We start from the raw sequence: 21,344 nt of genomic DNA on the forward strand, positions 1-21,344 counted from the left end.
TTCATTTGCTTCTTCTGCAAGATCTGCTGACATGAGCAGTAGCATATTTGAAGAAAAGTAATGGTGCTGTTTGGTATAATTTACTTGCATTATATTTTGGTTCATTTCCAGTGTTAAAGTACTTCCTTTTTAAAGCAGAAAAAACAGAAAATTCTAAATTTCCACCTTTGAAATCAGATTCACTCTCCATTGCTGCAAGCCTTGATAATAAGAAAAACTTCGCAGCATCTACTGTCATGACTCAGTTGAAGTCTATTAATACCTTGATCCCTGGTATTAGCAGTTTAAATTTGCATTCTCTGTTACCTAGGAAAGAAAATGATTAGGATTACCAGTAAAATGAAACAGTGATAGCTTTGCGTTCTCCATATTCACCAGAAGTAATCAGAAAAAGTACAGACCATAAAAATCCTCCTGAGTAATCTTCCTTGCCCTAGGTGTAGGTGGTGCTTCAGCCAGCACCCAGCCCAGCACCACAAGGTGCCAGAACAGGCAGTATTATAGCCCAAAGCAGGAGTCTGCTGGCTCTGCAGGGTAGCCACAGCTGTGGTTACTCCACCTCTTCCTAAGCTGGCAGGGACGAGAGTGTAGAAATCAGGCTGAGAGAGAAGGAAAACCCACTGCAGGGTGATTTTCAAGGTAGTAGCCATTCTCTTCTGTTTTTCTACATAGAGCAGCTTGTGTACATACACACATGCAAAATCCAATGCAAAATTTTCCACTAAGATTTCCACCAGCTAGAAAACATTAGTTCTGGCCATGAAATGAAAAGTAGGATAATACGGGAAATGCAAGTCAAATACTTCAGTGTAGTCCAGTTTATTGTTTGGTGTTGACAAAACAATTCATATGCTTTTCAAATGCCTTCATCATTCCCTGTGGCTGTTACAAACTCTTTACTGAAAGCAAAGTTAATTTTTATAGCTGCCTTCAATTATGTATACCCAGCTGTATCCAAACATACTTGGAATGTGTTATCAGGGTTCTCTTTGAACATTTTCTTCTGCCAAAATAGAAGGAAGAGTTGAAATCAAGAATGTCACAGACATATGCTAAATTGTATTTTTCATTGTCATGGAACTTTGTCCAAAGGTTGTGTATGAGGTGACTGTGAACAACAACAACAAATAAAAGAGAAGAGAATAGATCAGTTGGAAGAGACCTATAAAGATCATTGAGTCCAACTGCCTGATCTCGTCAGATCTAAGCAGAAGTTAAAGCATATTCATGAGGGCATTGTCCAAATGTCTTTTGAACACTGACAGGTGTGGGGCATCAACTACCTCTCTAGCAAGCCTGTCCCAGTATCCGACCACCTTCATGGTAGAGAAATGTTTCCTAGTGTCCTGTGTGGATCTCACCTGACCCAGCTTTGTGCTGTTCCTGCACATCCTGTCATCAGTTCCCAGGGAGCAGAGAACGGCACCTCCCTCTCCCCTTTCCCTCCTCAGGAAGTTGCAGAGAGCAATGAGTTGCCTCTCAGCCTCTTTCTCCAGACAACCCAAATTGTCTCAGCCTCTCCTCACAGAACATGCCTTCCAGCCCTTTTGCCACCTTTGTTGCCCTTTTTATATCGTGGAGTGCAGAACTGCACACAGTGTTCAAGGTGAGGCTGCACCACTGTGAAACGTAGTTGGATAATCACACCTTCTGACTGGCTGGCTAGGCTGGGTTTAATGCACTCCAAAATGCAGTTTGCCCTCTTGGCTGCCAGGTGAGGCTGAAATGCAACTCTTTCAAGTGGCTACAGATGCTGCTCTGAATGCCTTTATTTGTGTATTTCTGCTAGGGATGGAACTTTTTTCACTCCATCTTCCTATGCTATCATCATTCTGCCCTTAACTATGCTTACATGATCAGTTTGTAGTAACTAATATTTATCTTCAGATGTGACCCAATGACACTCTGATGAGTTATTTATGAGAACACTCAATAGTCTCTTGGCTTGCCTTCATAAACATACGTACCCATTTGTGAAAAACAGTGGCAGTTGGCTTCTTTGATGAGTGTGTTGCTGTTTATATGCAAGCTAGGTCCTAGGTAAGAAAAGTGTGATAAATTACTCTCATTATTTGAAAGTTATTCTGGAGATTTGATCATATTTTATTTCAAGTTTCAATGCAAGTATGACTCAACTGTTACTTTGACAACCAGTTGGATTTTTTTTTAATTTATTTTGAATTCTGCTAGTTGATGAGAAATAATTCATTTGATAGTATTAGCTGTATTATGAAAACACTTCTTTGACATCAAGCAAACATTCTGAGAAGATAAATTAGAAAAAGAAAAAAAACTGCTTTTCTGGATTACTAAGGAAACTTCCTAATTAGCTAATTCCTTCAGGATGCTGTACTAATTACTCTGAAAACACTTAATTTGTAACAGCAGTGAAATTATTGTGTGAGACAGATTCTGTCTTTTGATTACTATTTTCCCAGACAACAGTTTTCTAACAATATGTGAATTGAATGTAAGATCTGTCCTGAAGACATAAAACAGAAACAATAAAAGAAAAAAGATAAGAGAACCCTATTTAATGCCAAACCCAGTGTCTGGCCCCTAGCTTCCCCACCAAGGGCAGATACCTCTAAATCCATTTGGGATTAGAAAATACCTCCCCTGTATCTTCATTGTTCCCTGAGTTTCCCATGACAGAAGATGTCCCAATAACATAGGACATTTCACTGGGCTATTACTGTTGTGTTTCAGATGCTTTTTCCTGTAGAATGAGGGAGTGACTATTCCACTACTTCCATCAGACATGCTGTTAAATATGAAAATGAAAGAGGGTTATAAACAAATTTACACAAACTGAAGCAGCACCCATTGTGGTCTTTTCCTTCAGGTTTGGAGGTTTCAGTGGCTTTAAGGGTTGCAACAAAACTTCATAACCTCTTCTTCATCCCAACAGAGAGGAGCATAGAAACAACCCGGAGGTGTTTTGGAAGGATGGGCACAATAACAAGAAAAAGGGTAGATATTAGGAAGATTTGTGTATAATGACTTGAATCATATTGTCAACGAGGCTTTTATATAATAATTAGTTGATCTGGACTTGGAGTTAGTGTGGTTGCAACTGGACTAAGAATGATTGTTGCAGTTTTTATTAGACTATTAAAACATTAATTAGACTAGCAATAAAATCTCGGTTTCATATATAAAATGGGCTCCCTTTTACTCATAAAAAGCTTTTGATGGTAACATAAGGGATGCTTCCTTACTGACTTAACTATTCCTTTTTTTTTTTCTGAGCTTTTCCTGAAACAAGGTCTAATTTTTTTTTTCCTTAAAAACTTGGGTAACAGATACTTATCTTCTGTCAAATGATTCAATATTCAGTGTAATATTTAGTGAATTTGATTTCTCTTCCTGTCACAGCTCATAGGAGACTTCAAATGCTCCCCTTCTTCTAGTGACTATTTATTTTCTCAGTACAATAGCTTGGTTCCTGATGTGGAGTTAAAAATGGGGGCTTTAATGGGATCCATGAGGATTTCAAAGAAATAAAATTATTTTGAAGATTGTACAGCACAGCATGTATTTAGTGAACAGAGCCTAGTGGGGTTTTATTCATTTTATAGATTAAAATGCATGTATAAATTATTGATTCCTGAGTGTGACTATTACTGAAACTGTTGTATTAAGTTTTTCTACAAGAGGGTCTTCAATTGATATCAAATTCCTTGTAAAAGCACAAGTGGACATAATGGATCCTTATGGGGCAGGGACATTCTGGAGTCAAGAATTGTGGCATACATTCACTGGTACAGACAGATGGTATAGGGACAGCTGTATGGACAGCTAAGCTGTTAGTACATTCAGAACTGAGGAATGAATATCCAAGGTTTGAGATAGAAAAGGAGGACAGGCTAATTTTTGAAGGTGGTGAATTGCCAGGAGCTGTCCTGGAATATTGCATTAACATCAAAATTGGCTGCAAAAGATGATCTGTGTGAACATAAATATGAAGGAAACTGTTCATATCCTGTAATGTCTCTATCTGTCAGGCTAGGCAAAATTTATGATGAGAGAGACATTGCATGTTATTAAACTACTAGGAAAGTCTAGAAGGTAGTGGAAAAATTATTGGCATATTAGCCTTTCATCTAGTCTGAAACAGAAGTTTGGGCTTCCGAGTTTGGGCATTAGAGTTGGTTTAATGTACCTGTAGTTGCTACATTTCTGTATGTTGGATATGAACATCTACTGTAATACAGTATCTGTGGGATGTTTCTTTTTACTTGAAGGTGGTAAGGCATGCATGTGTTATCCATTGATCTACATAACATTTTTATTTAACTTTTTCAAAGTAATCACAGAGGGCTTCCAGAAGCTAATGACAGTAATGCTTCCTCCAGACAGCATCTAGGGCTTTCCTGGTGCTGACATTGTATTTTGGTGCTTGATAGCTCTATTGAGTCTTCTTCCTGTAAATCAGTACAATTGTTTTTTTGTATGTCTGCTTAGGGATCATATAGGTAATGCTTTGTGCAAAACATTCCGCAGCCTAAGATGTGTGCAAAACCAATTTGGTTTGAACCATAAGCTCAATAATCTCATTGTATCACCCAGACTTTAGCATACATTATGAAAACTGAATATTTGTACATACCAAGTGAGTGAAGAGTATGTATTTGAGTAAAAACATTTTTAGAATCTGGAAGCAGACATGCAAAGAAAAATTTGTGTTGCTATTAAATGAAACTGTTTTGCATATATACAGACAGAGTAAGCAAAGAATACTTGCAGGTAGTCCCTCTTGTCTCTGTATTGAACATGTCTCTTGTATTGGTGCAATTATCTAGATATCTGTTAAATAGGTACTATTAATATAGGTAGAATTAACATTGAAGCGGAATAAGTCTTCTGACTTCATATGTTTACTTAGAAAATGAAAAATCACAGGGAGAGTTACACTGGCTGAGGTTAATTTTGCAGAGATTCAGTAGGCAAATTCATATTCTTCCACAACCTGTGCAGCCAACAATAATGGGTTCTTTAGAGATGGAACAAATATTGCTTGTGTAATACCGTAAAATAGCTATTCTCCATATTAATGAAATCTAATATGCCAAAATCCCCAGCTGACACAAATCAGAGAAGCTGTGCTGGTTTATGTGAGCTGAAAATGAGACCTGTTCATTGTCCCATGCTGCTGTTTGGTCGTATTTTCTGGAATAACTGGTTTATATCTTCACTGTAATGTGTTAGACACATATTTGAGGTAGGAGTAATATTTTTAATGAGTAAGTTCATAAAACTATATAATGCAATTCTTACTTACAGGCAAAAATTGGAGATGCAGTGCATAGGTTATGAGCTAGGCCACCGCTCCATTTTTTTTTTCTTCTTTCAATAAATTTGGCTTTTGCACTTGCAGTTTCCCAAGCCTCAGTGACAAGATGACAGACATTTGTAGTTCTTAATCATTTGTAAACCATATTAATCATACTTAGAAAGTGCAGTCATTGGAAAAGAATTAAATAATAACAGTCCATCTGTATTACTCCAGTTTGTGCACAAGATGTTCATCTGAGTTTCTATTTTAAATTTGGTGGCCACATATACTCGTGTGCTTGTGTATTATATTTAAAGGAGTTTTTTACTGATTATTTCTTAAAGTGCAGTTTAAGGGAAGTAACAGTTCCCTTCAACACATCTGAATTTATCAGATTTAACATTGTATTGCTTCAGAAGTGGTCCAAAAGAAGAAAAAGGTGTGATATTAACTGATTATAGAATGGTGTGTTATACAGTGCAGCAGGGATTGATTACAATAGTTTTTTTTATTACTGATTATTCACAGACTTTACTAGCTTCTAAAATATGTAAGAGGAAAAAGAAAAATAGTAAAATCATTTCTGTATCTTATGCCTCTTAAAACTACATGTATTTGGTTCATATCTATGTGCTTATATATAGATATGTGCATATCTATTAGCTCAGTGGAAGAAAAAAATGTGCAAAGCGCTCTCACGTGAGCTATCCCAAATGAAATAACATTGTTGCATACACTCACAGTTTAACTACAATAAATGCCCTGTTAAAAAATATTAATATATTCATTAATTCTCTCTACTGATGAAAATGAAATAATGCCAAACTTCCTTGTCTAAAGGAAGTTTGCAATGAAGATGATGAAGATAAAATGATGAAGATAAAACCATCTGTCTGTAAGGGCTCAGTTTGTGGTGATATAAGATGACATATGGACTGCCAACATAGTCAAGGTTGTGATTTCAGAAAAATTCTTGTAGCATAAGCCAAGGTCAATCAGGCTATAAGTCTTCAGTGTCTTGCATACAGGGGGCTCAAAGCTCCTTCACAGAGGTCCTTTGTCTTCACTGGGGCTCAGAACAGAGGTGGATAGGAAGCAGTGAAAGGATGGGTCCCTCTGTGTATGGCAGACTGCCAGAACTTGTGGTTTAGGTTCAAATCCCTCCAAAACTTATGGCTGCAATGGGACAACTACTCTCTCTTCCAGACAGAGCTCTGAACATTGCATGTGTGCTATGCTAGCCTTGCATACGGAGGAAAATTTTGTGATGTGGAATGTAAAAAAACATGTCATGGCTCATTCACTTGCACAGAAGCAAATTAAATTTGGCTAAGTTTCTAACTCCATCTCATGATAGTGGAAGGAAAACACAATTATCTTCATCAGTCATTTTTACCTTGACCATAGAGTCTGATCTGGTGATGGGCTGACTTACACTGCCTTGTACGACAATGATCTGGCAAGGCCGCTCACTGTCTTACATGAATCACTTTGACCCCTGCAAGGGAATAGAAGCCAACTGAAAGAAATCATTGCTACATCAGTATTCCTTTCCTTTTGCAGTGAGTTGTTTTGCATGCCCTGACTGAACCGTATTTGAGAATGGCAGTAAATGAAGAATTAATTTGAAGATGGCATCAGGTATTTCTTTTTCTTTTTTTTTTTTTTTTTCATCATTTGGTTTTATTAACTTAAATTACTTTCTAAAGACTAACCCGCTCCCTCACCCAAAGAAGAACAAGAGATTAATTTCTTAAAATTATTGCTATATTTAGCAGCGCATAACATCACCAACATGCACATTTCTGTGATTTAGATTTAATACAAATATTTCAAAATATCAGATCTGAAAAAATCTCTCCATTTTTATTACAGGCCTATTCAATAAAATATATACCTTTGGTATAATAGGTTTTATTGCATACAGCAAACCGTTTTCATTATCATCAAAAATATACTTTAGCACTTGTGAATTACAGGGGACTTTAATTCCTCAGATAACTCACAATGTTGGATACAGTATATGAATTGGCTCATACATATGTAGACATGATAAGCATGTACATTTTCTGTTGCCAATGGCAAGTGGAAAATCTTTGAGAATTCTAAATTTACTGATGATTAAGCTACTTTAACTATCTGTATGCTACTTTATTAGATGCATCATAAGACATTATTTTCATTGAAAATATGCTTTAAATAAGGCAAGTTTTGTAAGAATTTAAGTAGTGTTTTTTCTTACATGAAGAATGTCTTTTCTTATAAGGTGGTCATGCCTCCCTTCCTATTCTGAAATCAGTTCACATAAAGCGATAAAATTACAGAGCTAAGCATCCTCTGAGGATGAAATCACAGTGAAGAAAGCTGTGATATAATTTATGCTGTTAATCAAGTTGTATCATACCACATCATATGATGATACCACAATAGAAGAGAGCTGGTTATTTACACAGTGGTTCTGACTGGCAAATGTAAACAAAGATGTGTCAAGCACCTGGGCAATGCACTGACTGGTGAGTTCAGCTCCAGGTTTTTATGATGTTTGCTAGTTCCATTGTCAACTTGACACGACCATGTGAGAACATGAGGCACCTATTTTTAAGGTAAGAAGCTGGTCATTGACAAAGTGTCAGTGGGGTTTTCAAGTAAATACGAAAGTGTTCCTTTCTGGTTCATTATTAAGTCACAGGGATGAAAATCTATGATCAAAGAAAGAAGAGATACTGTTAGATCTGTAGAGTGTTTAAGGAATTAAATAATATAGAGTGACTGTTGGTTTCTAAACCATATAAGATCAAGAAAATCTCCAGTACAGCAAGTAATAATTCCAATGAATTACGTAGTCCACTTTTAAATATAGATTAACAGACATATGACAGGCTATACAGAAACTCCAAGTCCAGTTGAAGTGATTGGAATTGGCATGGAAAAGCTCAAGCGTAATTGAACATCAGTGCAGGTATGAACACTTGAGCACTAAAAGGTAGGACAGTTGGAGCCTTTATCCAGAGCTAAATGTTCCTTCTCTTTAAAGTCAGTTTGAAGGTGAATCCTATTGTTGTCAATTGCTTTCCTCCCCCAGAGGACTTTGTTATAAACAGATTCGTTGTCACAGGAGTCAGCCTGTCTAGCTGTGCTTCCTCCATTCACAGTGTGGTTCCTCCTTTTTGTCTGTGGAAAGTCCACGTAGCAGGACCTGTCCTGAAAGTCATGTGTTCCTCCTTGTACCAGTGCCATAAGTATCATCTTCTATTATTTAAATGTGTCCAATTGTTCTAAGTTATTAGACTATTTTCATGATTGTGGTAAACACCTAATGATTATTTTGAAAAGTGTATGTATGGCAGATAACATAATAACCTACATGTCTCAGGCTATGCTCAGGAGATTGAGCTGAGAAATGTCACATGCTTGTTCTGTAAATATTTGTCATTTCCCAAGGTTTAATGAGATTAAGATTCCACTAACCAGACAAACTGTCATCCTCACCCACAGTCCCTCTTAAAAACATTTATCTTCTTGCAGAGTTTCAGATATTCCATACTGTACATAAGTGAGAAACAATGGTCCTTCCTTGCTTATGTTTTAGGAGGTGTCTCCCCAGAATTCCTTCAGGGGAACTTCCCAGTTTTGTGAATTTCTGTCTCTTCAGAAAGAATGGTATTTTGTATTTCTCTCTCCACTCCTCCTACACCTTTTTTTTAATTCCCCAAATGGCTTAAGCTGACAAATCATGTCTCTTTTTATTCCTTCCTGTTTAGCCTCCTGCCTCTGTAGCTTTGAAGATAGTGAGTCAGTTCTCATATTTCTCCACCTAAAAACTGTTTTAAAATTGAGAAGTCTATTGGGAAGGCCATTCCGAGGAGGGCTGATGAGGTTTAGCCTCCACAAAATGTATAGTCATGTCCATTTTAGGAGCAAAGCAATATAGGTATAGGTACTTATAAAAAATCCTGATGACTTTTCAAGTAGCTTGATTGCACATTTCCTAATACGCTTCCTAATGGCCTGATTTCATCTTTCAAAATAAGTTCTCAGTGGTTTTAGAATCAGGATCATAGCTTGGCCAGAAGAAGCAAGCAGAGAGCAGTGGGAATAGCTTTGTGGTTGCTTTTATAGAGCCAGGCAATGCGGATATTTCTGTTTCAATCTATGTCTAGTTCTTTATCTCCATTTATGAAAAGAAAGAAAGAAAGAAGTATCCATGCATAATTTGTAATTCCTTTAAGGATGTCACTGTGTTATATGAAAGATACCGCAATGTAGAATAGGGACTGCATGTCACGGCTCTGTAACTTGGGTTCCCAGATACCATGCAAAGGATTCAATAAAAGTGCCTTCAGTGTAGAATAGATACTTCACTATAATGTTTAACAGTAGTTCCACTAAAACAGATACTTTACTTGGATGCTGTGGAGGGACAATAACAGGGTTCCAGTTTTCACACAGAGTCCACCTTCACTTGATTGTTGTTTGTAAGCAGCGGAGAAGGTTTACTTTTCACCCTGTCTGCTGCATCATTAGAACTGTCCTGGAAAAAAACTTTTGCTGTACAAAAACTGACAATAATTCTCTTGTATTCTCTTCTGAAGTTCTGATTCAGGAGTCCATATATGATAGCATTAAGGCAGCTGTTGAAGTATGCCATGTAATAGCTTGACACGAACAACCACTCTGGAATCCTAGGGATTACAGTTTCTGGGTTGACTGCCACAGCAAGGCCTATAAAGTTCAAGGGAGCCCAGCAGACTGCGAACAGTACAAATACCACAAACATGGTTAGAAAGTTTCTGAAGTCATGTGGTTTCAGTCTGGGGTTGTTGTCTGGTTTAACCCTTCGTCTCACCTGAATAACAAGGATCCATATTCTCAAGTAACAGAAAGTAACTATGGCCATGGGAAGCAGGAAGTGGAAAAACACGACTGCTATTGTATATGCAGAGCTCACCGACTGTGCGAACGTGCATGAGTAAATCCTGGGGTCATACTGGAGAGACCCCACAAACAGGTTGGGCACAATAGCAACAACTGTTAGGATCCAGATAAGAACAACGTAGCACAAAGAATTCTTGTCACTGTACAGCTTGTCATATCTGAGGCTGTGGCAGATATAGCAGTATCGATTGATAGCGATGCCGGTAATATTGAAAATTGATCCAATGACACTTAGGCCCATCAAGAAGCCACTAATCTGGCAGTGAAGGTATCCCAGGTTCCATCCGTTGTGAAACACAGATGTGAGGACCAGTGGATATGGATAGATTGCTACGACCAAGTCTGCAATTGCCAGGCTTACCACAAATATGTTTCCTGCAAAATAAATATAAAAAGAAAAGTGTTAGCTTCTCATTTGCTCTCTTCCATCACTTCTGCTCTCAAAACATTAACAACCATCCTTAGTGGAACACTTTAATTAATTTCTAGTTTCCAGGTTGAAATTAATTTTTGCATATCAGAAATGACACTCATTTTTAATCTAAAGAAGATGCTGAATTTAAACATGCACCATCTAAAAGAGAACTGTCTATGGGTTTAATTACCATGACCTACTATTTTTATCATCTCATTTATTTGGATTCTCCTAATCACAGAGACTCAGAATTCAGATCATATTAAAATATTCATAACTTTAAGACTTGGTTTGGCTTTAAATAGATAGTCTCTCTTGAAAAATCAGCATAAATAAAATGATTGCTAATACATTTCAAAACTCACATTTACCTTCCATATTTAACTTAATTCCTTTTCCTTACATTACCCCTTAGTTTTTACAGTTCTGAAGTGAAAATCTATTTTTCCATTTGTATTTCAAACTACCACTGAAGTGACATCTTTTTGTATCTGCTAGATAACACTTAACTAAACCATTGCAATTCATACTTTGAGAAGTAGCATCATAGGAATTTAAAGTCAGAATTTCTAAGAGTCTAGCTGGACACAAACTAAGTTGTCTTTCCTAAATTGAGAGACATGCTCTTCAGTAAAACAACTTATGCCAGGCAATGACCAAGACAGTTCCCACAGACTGCCACATTCTTCTTTGTCTCCTAACTGAAAAATTAAGCAATCATCCATTCTCTTAGTTCATTTGTGAATTAAAGCAAAGGGAAAATATTTTAGGTTTTCTTATTTTTTTAGACGCCTCTCTGTTCTTCAGAGACAACAGAGACAAATAATTACATTCAGTTTGAATATATTTTTTGAGCATAGATAATATATTTTCTCTCTTTTCTTTTTTTCTTTTTTTTCTTGTTTGTTTGTTTTTAAATATTTTAACAATAATCCACCCGAGTACCTCCCAACCGTTCTAGTTTCTAAGGAGGAATTCACCAGATACACTGATACAGCTTTTCTTTATCTTTTTTAAAAATAACTACTACATTTATATGTCTAGTTATTTGCATCCATATCAACAGAAAGCTATAAATGTGTAAATATATATATATAGAGAGAGAGGTATAGGTATACAAATGTATATATGTGTGTATATAAGTATGCTTGTGTTTGGAATCGTATTTTGGAGCTCTGAGATTATTCACTAAAGATGAAATATGAACACCTATTGCAACCTCTAAGAAAAGTATATTGCTAGCTTTAGATGACACAGAATTTCATTAGTAATCCAAATTAGCTTTGGTGACCTGTGTTATACATTTATCTTAAGCAGACACAATACAAATAAGTTAGAACAGACTTTTAAAAGGCAAAAATACCTATGAACTAATTGTGCATTTTAGCTGCTATAATTCTCAAAAATAGTTTTTTGTATTTTATCTTGAAATTTAATTTTTTAAAATATATATTCTCTCACTATACTTATACTGTACGTGGTCAGGGAGGAATATTAAATCTGCAAACACCTTCAGACAAAAATATAGCAATTATTTGTCACAGGATGATACTTGTGTCCCCCCCCCCCCTTTTTTTTAAGTTTTAATACAAGCATGAAATACCATGTATGAGATTTATACTTGTGGCAGTTAGGATAAATGGCCTCAGCTAAAAGACTGCTACACTAGTTTTCATAGATTTTGTATGTAGATTTATAAATCTCTCTCTATGGTGTCTCTAGTTGTTTATTCTTTTTTCCTGCAAATTCACTGCCAGACTGAAATACGCTTATCCTAAAGGCTTTGGCAGAATTCCAGATCATTTCAGCACAAACATCAGAGCTCCTTTAAGCAGAAGAGGACAAGGAAAAAACAAAACAAAACAAAAAAAAAACCATTGCTTTCAGAATCTTTCAGAATTTACCCTTGATGTACTGGCAAGTGATGCAAGGATCAAGAGACTAGATTAAACTCAAGAGCTCTGTGTTTAGGTTGTGAATTGAGAGGTGGAAAGTGAATGAAAACTTGCTGTGGGTGAGTTTCCTAAAATTCCTCTCCTCTGCCTCAAATGCTGCAGATTTCAAGAAATGACACTGTATAAACTCTAGATGGGACCCTTATTAAAGAATACATGAAGAACCCAGTTTACATTTGCTTTTAGATTTTCCACTTAGCTGGAAATTTACCACATCAAGCTTTTCTCCATGACATTCACTGCAAATTCTGTTGGTGCTCTTCATTAATATTGCCATTTTTATCGTTATTAATATGCTTGAGACAAAAAGTTCAGCTATTGATAAGCAAAAAGATAGTAAGTGTGTGTGTTGTGTTTTTTTTATTGTTTTTTTTTTTTTTTTTTTTTTTTTTTTCTCTGTTAAAAGAAGAAAGGTGTCGTGCTTTTCTCTGAATCGTTTTAGCTACCCTATGCTTTGGTGAACAACTGAGTCTCAGAATAGGCACTCTACCTCCAAATCTGCCAAATTTTAGGCTTCTACAAAGCAGGGATCCCAGCTTATCTTTTCAGTAGGCTGCCAGAGAGCCTCAAAGCCTCAATGCATTGGAAATTCAAGCTGTTTCATAAGGAAGTTGCAGGCTGTGCTGGGAGCCTGTCTGTTAAAAAAATCATGAGCAGGGAGACCAAACTCCCTGGCTGTCAGCTCATGGTTAACATGTCAGGTGGATGACCAAAGTGTTGGGCAAAAAGTCTGGCTGGAAACCAGATACCTGCTTGCAGAGAGAGGGCTTTTAACTTGCCTTTCAGGAAAGGTTATCTTCAAACTTGAGTTCTGATGCTTACCTTGTAAGCTTGGAAACTTTGCCATTAAGACAGAACAGAAAATTCATGTAAAAATTATTTGGGTTTCATATGTTTGCTGTGTGTTTTGAAGTTTGTTGTTTCAGATCCTGAAGTCAGTTCTAAAATAGTGTCGAGCTTTCACGTTTTCTAGTATGTGCTCTAAAAATGCGTTCCCAGATTTAGGTATCCACTATTAATGGTAAATATTGATATTATATTAAATTCCCATATATTTAATGGCATATTGTGAAAATACAATCTCTTAGGTTTGTGGAGCAATTGGCATTGTAGTGGTAAATACCATAAAAAAGATCTATGAGTAAATTAGCTTTTATCCTCGGAATTGGGTTTGGACAGAATGCTATAAATGAAGCCTGAAGCTCCATATTGAACTTTTCCAAAGAAAAACCCAAACCAACAAATTCTTAATAACTCTTCCTTGAATGAGACGTATTCATTCTCTACAGAGAATGAGATTATTTTGCTATGATAAAATGTGATTTATGTAACTAGAATGCATTACAGTGCATTAACACCAGTTGGCTGAAACTGTGAAGGTAGAGGTTGAATTTCTTGACATTGCGATTTAATAAACTTAAGCAGTTGCTGTGATATGGATGTGTGTAGGAAGAAAGGCAATCTCATGGTTACCAGCTGTAGCAGCCTCTGCTTTGGGATGCAATCTAAAGCAATGTTCCATTAAATATTTTCACCACTTTTACTGAAAAGACACCTTTCTGCTCAGCAAACACGCAGCAACATCAGACCCGTCTGCTGAATAAATAATGGCTTTAAAACAAAAGAAAACAAACAAGTGCTCTCCCAGACAACTCAACTTTTCCAAGAGCAAAAAAAAACAACACAAATTGAATATAAAAACTGTGACCATGGCAGATTATAAAAAAAATACATTTGGCTTTAATCATTGTAATGTCAAAATGAAAATAGTGACATGAAATGAGAACTACGTGATGTTTTATCACTGACAGCTAGTATCTATGTAACATATACAAATTACTATGCAGGTAGTTATTCCCTAGATATAATGTTAAATAGGTCTTTGTTAATGGGAATTCAAACATTTTCAGAAATTTCCAGAAACTTAAATAAGTGCAGAATATTAATGGGGAAAAATATATATATATGATTACTTAGTCTAAATGGTGCTGTGTGCCTCCCATAGACTTAAAATGGAACGCTGAGCATGTTGCCAGGTTAGAAAGAAGGGCACAGTTTTTCTTCAATTTCAGGAGCAGAACTGAGGGAAATGAGGTCTGCAGAGCTATTTCAGGTGTAGAGGCTGTGAAGTATTTTGACTCTCAACATTTTTAGCTTGAAGAAAAGTATATTGTGGACAAGGAATTAAATAGAATATTTACCTAAGGAGCAAAATAGCAACATCGTAAAGTCATTAGTAGCTTCAGCCAGAATTTCTTGGTACTAAGTACATCTGAAGAAATTGTGGAGAAGATGTCATTTTGCTGACAACAATGGTAAAGCTATTATTTCTCCTGCTTTTTTCAAAGATATTTCTATACCTTTTAATTTTGGTTGCTAGGTCATTATTTCTGTTTATCTATTTAAAATTATTTCTCATAATAAGTAATGTATTGGCTCCTTATTACAAATGCTTTCCAGACATCATGATTTCAATTTGCAGCTATATTTTGCGGTATAAATATTACATTTCCTGTTCATGCATTAGTTCCTCCAGTTGCACCAAATGTAGCTAAGAGATAATAGTCTTTACACATACTGGGAATGCTTTTGCTTTTAGGCAAAACCAAATAGTACATATAGCTGTCATTGAAGTCACATATATACAAAGCTTTTGTTTCAGTGGCCATTGACTCAGCTCTCTAATGTTTACTTGTTAAGTCTATCTTTATAGAATGAGGATAGTAAAAGCATTTGAAATGATGAGATCAAACTTAATTTCCAACTAACAGTTCCATACCATTCTTAATAACTGTCTTTTTTATTAGCTATAAGATACTGCCAGATGTGCTAAGTCACCTCCAATTGTTCCATAACTAGGCTTGATTAACAGGATGCTTAGCTATAAATTTAGATCAGGTTTACTAGAAGTTGCAATTTATTCAAATATTGTGTTGCCAGGAGTGTTATGTCTGTAGTTTCTATATATTTAATGGTACCAAGCTTTAAAGCACCCATTTTTGGTCACTCTAATACTTTTACAGATTTTCTTCAAGGATAGCTTAAAGATTTCACAGGATTTTGAAATGTTTCTCATTAATCCAACCCTGTCTAAGAATGTGAAGCTGAGGCTGTGTGCTGCTAGGTGAACACAAGACTAACGGTAGCTGCATGCCAGTGAATACATACAGCAGGAAGGAGGAAATTCAAACATCACATACAGAATCACAGAATCACAGAATTTTCTAGGTTGGAAGAGACCTCAAGGTCATCGAGTCCAACCTCCAACCTAACGCTAACAGCCCTCCACTAAACCATATCCCTAAGCTCTACATCTAAACGTCTTTTGAAGACTTCCAAGGATGGTGACTCCACCACTTCCCTGGGCAGCCTGTTCCAGTGCCTCACAACCCTTTCAGTGAAGAAGTTCTTCCTAACATCTAGCCTAAAACTCCCCTGGCTCAACTTAAACCCATTCCCCCTCGTCCTGTCACCAGGCACGTGGGAGAACAGGCCAACCCCCACCTCGCTACAGCCTCCCTTGAGGTACCTAAAAAGAGCGATAAGGTCGCCCCTGAGCCTCCTCTTCTCCAGGCTGAACAAGCCCAGCTCCCTCAGCCGCTCCTCGTAGGACTTGTTCTCCAGGCCCCTCACCAGCTTCGTCGCCCTTCTCTGCACCCGCTCAAGCACCTCGATGTCCTTCTTGTAGCGAGGGGCCCAAAACTGAACACAGTACTCGAGGTGCGGCCTCACCAGAGCTGAGTACAGGGGGACGATCACCTCCCTAGCCCTGCTGGTCACGCTGTTCCTAATACAAGCCAGGATGCCGTTGGCCTTCTTGGCCACCTGAGCACACTGCTGGCTCATATTCAGCCGACTATCCACCATCACTCCCAGGTCCTTCTCTGCCTGGCAGCTTTCCAACCATTCCTCTCCCAGCCTGTAGCTCTGCTTGGGGTTATTGCGCCCCAGGTGCAGGACCCGGCACTTGGCCTTGTTAAACTTCATGCAGTTGACCTCAGCCCATCGGTGCAGCCTATCCAGATCCTCCTGCAGAGCTTTCCTACCCTCAAGCAGATCGACACACGCACCTAACTTGGTGTCATCTGCGAACTTACTGAGGGTGCACTCGATGCCCTCGTCCAGATCATCGATGAAGATATTAAAGAGGACCGGCCCCAGCACCGAGCCCTGGGGGACGCCACTAGTGACTGGCCTCCAACTGGACTTGGCTCCATTCACCACGACTCTTTGGGCCCGGCTATCCAGCCAGTTTCTAACCCAACGAAGCGTGCGCCAGTCCAAGCCAAGAGCAGCCAGTTTCTTGAGGAGAATGCTGTGGGAGACGGTGTCAAAAGCCTTGCTGAAGTCAAGGTAGACCACATCCACAGCCTTTCCCTCATCCACCCAGCGCGTCACTCTGTCATAGAAGGAGATCAGGTTCGTCAGGCATGACCTGCCTTTCATAAAGCCATGCTGACTGGGCCTGATCGCCTGCTTCCCCTTCAAGTGCTGCATGATGACTCTCAGGAGGATCTGCTCCATGAGCTTTCCTGGCACTGAGGTCAAACTGACAGGCCTGTAGTTTCCTGGGTCTGCCCTCCGGCCCTTCTTGTAGATGGGCGTCACGTTTGCTAGCCGCCAGTCGATTGGGACCTCCCCCGATAGCCAGGACTGTTGATAAATGATGGACAGTGGCTTGGCCAGCTCCTCTGCCAGTTCCCTCAGTACCCTTGGGTGGATCCCATCTGGCCCCATCGACTTGTGCACATCTAAGTGCCGTAGTAGGTCACCAACCAGTTCTTCATGGATAATGAGGGCCACATCCTGCTCCCCATCCCCTTCCACCAGCTCAGGGTACTGGGTATCCAGAGAACATCCGGTATTGCCGCTAAAGACTGAGGCAAAGAAGGCATTGAGCACCTCCGCCTTTTCCTCATCTCTTGTAACTAAGTTTCCCCCCGCATCCAGTAAAGGATGGAGATTCTCCTTAGTCCTCCTTTTTGTGTTGATGTATTTATAGAAACGTTTTTTGTTATCTTTAACGGCAGTAGCCAGATTGAGCTCCAGATGAGCTTTGGCCTTCCTAATTTTGTCCCTGCACAGCCTCGCTACTTCTTTAAAGTCCTCCTTAGTGGCCTGCCCACTTTTCCAAAGCTTATAAACCCTCTTTTTCCTCCTAAGATCAAGCCACAATTCTCTGTTGAGCCAGGCCGGTCTTCTTCCCCGCCAGCTCGTCTTTGGGCACGTGGGAACAGACCGTTCCTGCGCCATTAAGACTTCCCTCTTGAAGAGCGCCCAGCCTTCCTGGACCCCTCTGCCCTTCAGAACCGCCTCCCAAGGGACTCCACCAACCAGTGTCCTGAGCAGCTCAAAGTCAGCCCTCCGAAAGTCCAATACAGCGGTTTTACTGGTCCCCTTCCTGGCCTCGCCAAGAATAGTGAACTCCACCATTACTTCACAGCCATGACTGAACAGCACCATTCTGACAAGGTTACATCTAGCAAAAGTGACAGCACCGATAAAGAGCTGGCAAAATACCTAGCTCAGGAAACTTGTAGCTCCCTTACACCACAGGATGGTAGAAGGCAGTGATTCTAGAATACAAGGCATCACAGGAAGTGAGTCAACAAGCTGGTTTATGAAGAAAGCAAAATCAGAAGTCTAAGTGTAATATTCAGTGCAATTTGCCATGTTTTGCTTCTAAGAGCTGGATTTTCTTCCCTGGAAAGGCATTTTGTTAAGCAAACCTGTTGGTCACGCCTCTGCTTCTCTTACATGGCTGTTTCCATGCACAAAATGTTGTCATAATGTCAGATGTCAACACTAGATTTATCTCATAATCTGTGAACATTTTTGCCCTGAACATTGTTCCATTAGCACCAGTGTTTCACTTTTAAAGACATTATAAGCAAATACAAAATCAAGGAGTGAAAGCTGTTCTTGTGAGTACCTAATGCAAATTTAATAAAATACTTGTGTTCACTTATCTGGAGACAGAACTTAGTTCTACAGGCACAGCAATGCGTCTCCCTGGGATCTTAACTAGTCATGACCTTAACCAGTCATATGGTTTCAAAAAAAGAAAGATCTGTCCATAATCTTTCTAGGATCAATTTAATATCAGAAATTTGCTGTACCTGGCAGCACAGTTTGGGATTCCACAAAGGTCACATACAATAAAGCTATCAAGTAAAAATATCTGTAAGTGGGGCCAGTGACCCCTGTTTCTTTGGCATAATCTCAAAGCCAAGTAAGGTTACCTAGGCAAGCAAGTGTGCAGACAGTCCCAGCTTCACTAGATTTTAAAGGTTTGAGAAACTAAGAGTCCTTGCAGCTCAGTATCAAAATGGCACAAAACAGCTGAGCAGAAATGTAGGAATAAATATTACATAAGCTCCAGTTACTCCTGGGAGCTTCATTCACTTTGCAGATCATAATATCAACTCCCTTAGATTTGAAAAGCCTATTTTTAAACTAAAGACGCTATTTATAAACTTGCCCTAAATCAAGAAGTCCACATGCACATTAAATTTAAGTAGCGTAGTGGGCCTGTGGGTTTTTGCTTCTGATTAGCAACTTAACCCTCATGCTGCAGGTGGCGATGCAATGAAATATGAATGGCTTAAAGCCCACAATGCACGTTTTAGCTTTAAATGCAGGGAGGAAAACCTACCTTTCTCATTCCTTTTAAACTGAAAAATAAAAGACCCTATGTTATTTAGCAATTTTCATAAATCCTCTTTCAAAATTCTCTCATAATGGAAGGGATTTTCAGATCCACTGTCTAGTTGGGATACTAATGAAGCCAACTGTGTAATTATAGACAGGACAATTGCCTGTAGCTGTAATGATATTGGGATGGTAGCTTGATAGCACTGAGGTAAAAGAATTAAATATTTACACTTCAGACTCATTAACAATCTTGCTAAGGTAGAGATTCTGAGTGTCAAAGAACTTCAGATGCTGCAAGGACCTGAGTAGCCTCAACTTTTAACTTTAGCTGATAGAAATCCAGGGTGCTGAACGTTACAGGTCTGAACAGCTGGCAAACCGTGTAACAGTATATTTGAAAGATAGGATTTAATTATTATTATTTTTTAATCCATGTTATCATAATTACCTGTAATACTTTATTCCAATGTGCTGTGGGTTGAAGAAAATCTGACATAATCAGCACAGCATGAATGAAAGATCACAGTGATGCACACTGAAAAGAAAATGTTATACTGTATTTAGATTATACTAATTACCATACAGAAACTTCCAGGGAAGCTACAACAGCTATTTAATTTGAAATGCCTATGCCATCTTCTGGCCAAGAAAATTAGATGCATGGAAGAGTAATTGGCAGAAAATGGCAGTGAGGAATTACGTAATACTCAGCATAAAGGAATGGAGGATCTATCAAGGAATGTCAGGTCTATACTGGCTGTAGCTAAACAGTATGTAGATGTGAGTATGTGGTTCTGCAGATATGCAGATGACAGTTTTCTGTGACTTTATCACCTGCTATCTTTTTCTTTGGTCCCATGGCCCACGTATGAGTGAGATAGCCACTACACTCCTTCTTGCAGCCTAAAAGCATTTGTCAGTGCTATTCTTGGTGCTTCAGTCATGAGAGAAAAGTGGTGTGAGTTTTACTGTCAGGCAGAGAAAGGAATTGAGTATATATGCTGGGTGAGTGCTACAGACTTGGGGATGTACCTTGCCTCTGGCAGTTCTGTGTGACATGTCAGGGCTGCTTGGAAAAGGTCTCTTGTATTGGACCTCTCATAGGATAGGAGTGCTTAGCTTGTACTAAGCAGATTTAGTAGGTGCATGGGACATTGAACACAGCAGTGGTGAGACTGAGGTATTGCTGGGTGTGCTGAGAAGGGCAGTGTTAGCCACTGGATGAATTAGTGTGCCATGAAATATAAAGTGCCCAAGAAAAGAAAAGCAGCAGTAAAGAAAGGCCTGGGCTACCACAGTACATTTAAGCACCTAATGTAGGAGAAGAAAGGACTTGACTAAGTCCTCTTGTGGGTCTAATCTTAAAGATATAGTGGTGGTCAGGGTTTGGGTCTTTTGAAGAATTTTTAAGAAGTGCAGGCTGAAAAAGGATTTTAAATACTAGCAGTCTGAGCTAATACTGAACCTTAAGATACACTCATCATTCAGTTAAATTATGCAGTGCCATTAAATATTTTGCCTTGAGAGTCTATATAGTCCATTCATATCCAAGATATGAAGCAGCAGCAACTGAACACGACTTTCTGTTCTTATATCTATTCTAACAGAATAACATCTAGCTAATATGCATTTTCTTTGGTATGAAGATTGCATTACACTGTCATTGTCATACACATTCTTACTTTTATAACCTAGAAATAACAGTTGAAAATGACTCATTAGTTTTTTTTAACACTTCATTGACAAATCTCCAGTAGATGTTGATAAAATAAACACAGTTTAATTGCTATTTGACATGTTTGCACTGCTGTACGCATATTTCCTGATACTCAGATATCACTGTAGTTCTGTGCACCATTCAGTGCATAAATGTATACTTTGCCATTTCTAAGGGTGTTGTTCACCTAAATGCATAACTCATGACAACAAATCCAGTCAGATGCAATTCTGTTTAAATCATTCTTAACATAAATTTTGTTCTGCCTACCCAAGCTAGGGAAGAGGATGAGCATAACAAAATATCCAGAAGGCTGGTACAGACATTTAAAAGAATCAACAAACCCTTCTATCTCACAGGTGGAAGAGAGAAACCAGGGCAAGCAGACAT

General features: G+C 38.4%; 1 protein-coding gene across 5 annotated transcripts in view; it reads right to left on the reverse strand.

Annotated features, from left to right (window-relative positions):
• Window positions 1-7,126: 7,126 nt before the first annotated feature.
• The window catches only part of MTNR1A (melatonin receptor 1A), a 49,025-nt gene continuing 34,807 nt past the window's right edge, over window positions 7,127-21,344 (reverse strand). For 4 of the 5 annotated variants that reach the window (XM_084519201.1, XM_084519204.1, XM_084519202.1 and 1 more), the window contains one exon: window positions 7,127-10,588. In XM_084519201.1, the coding sequence (XP_084375327.1) occupies window positions 9,720-10,454 (735 nt within the window). In that variant the 5' untranslated portion in view covers window positions 10,455-10,588 and the 3' untranslated portion in view covers window positions 7,127-9,719. The remainder of the gene's footprint in view (window positions 10,589-21,344) is intronic. The other variant, XR_014693072.1, reaches the window with a different exon arrangement.

This window comes from Aythya ferina (assembly GCF_964211825.1).
Source record: "Aythya ferina genome assembly, chromosome: 4".
In the NCBI taxonomy this organism is placed as follows: Eukaryota; Metazoa; Chordata; class Aves; order Anseriformes; family Anatidae; genus Aythya; species Aythya ferina.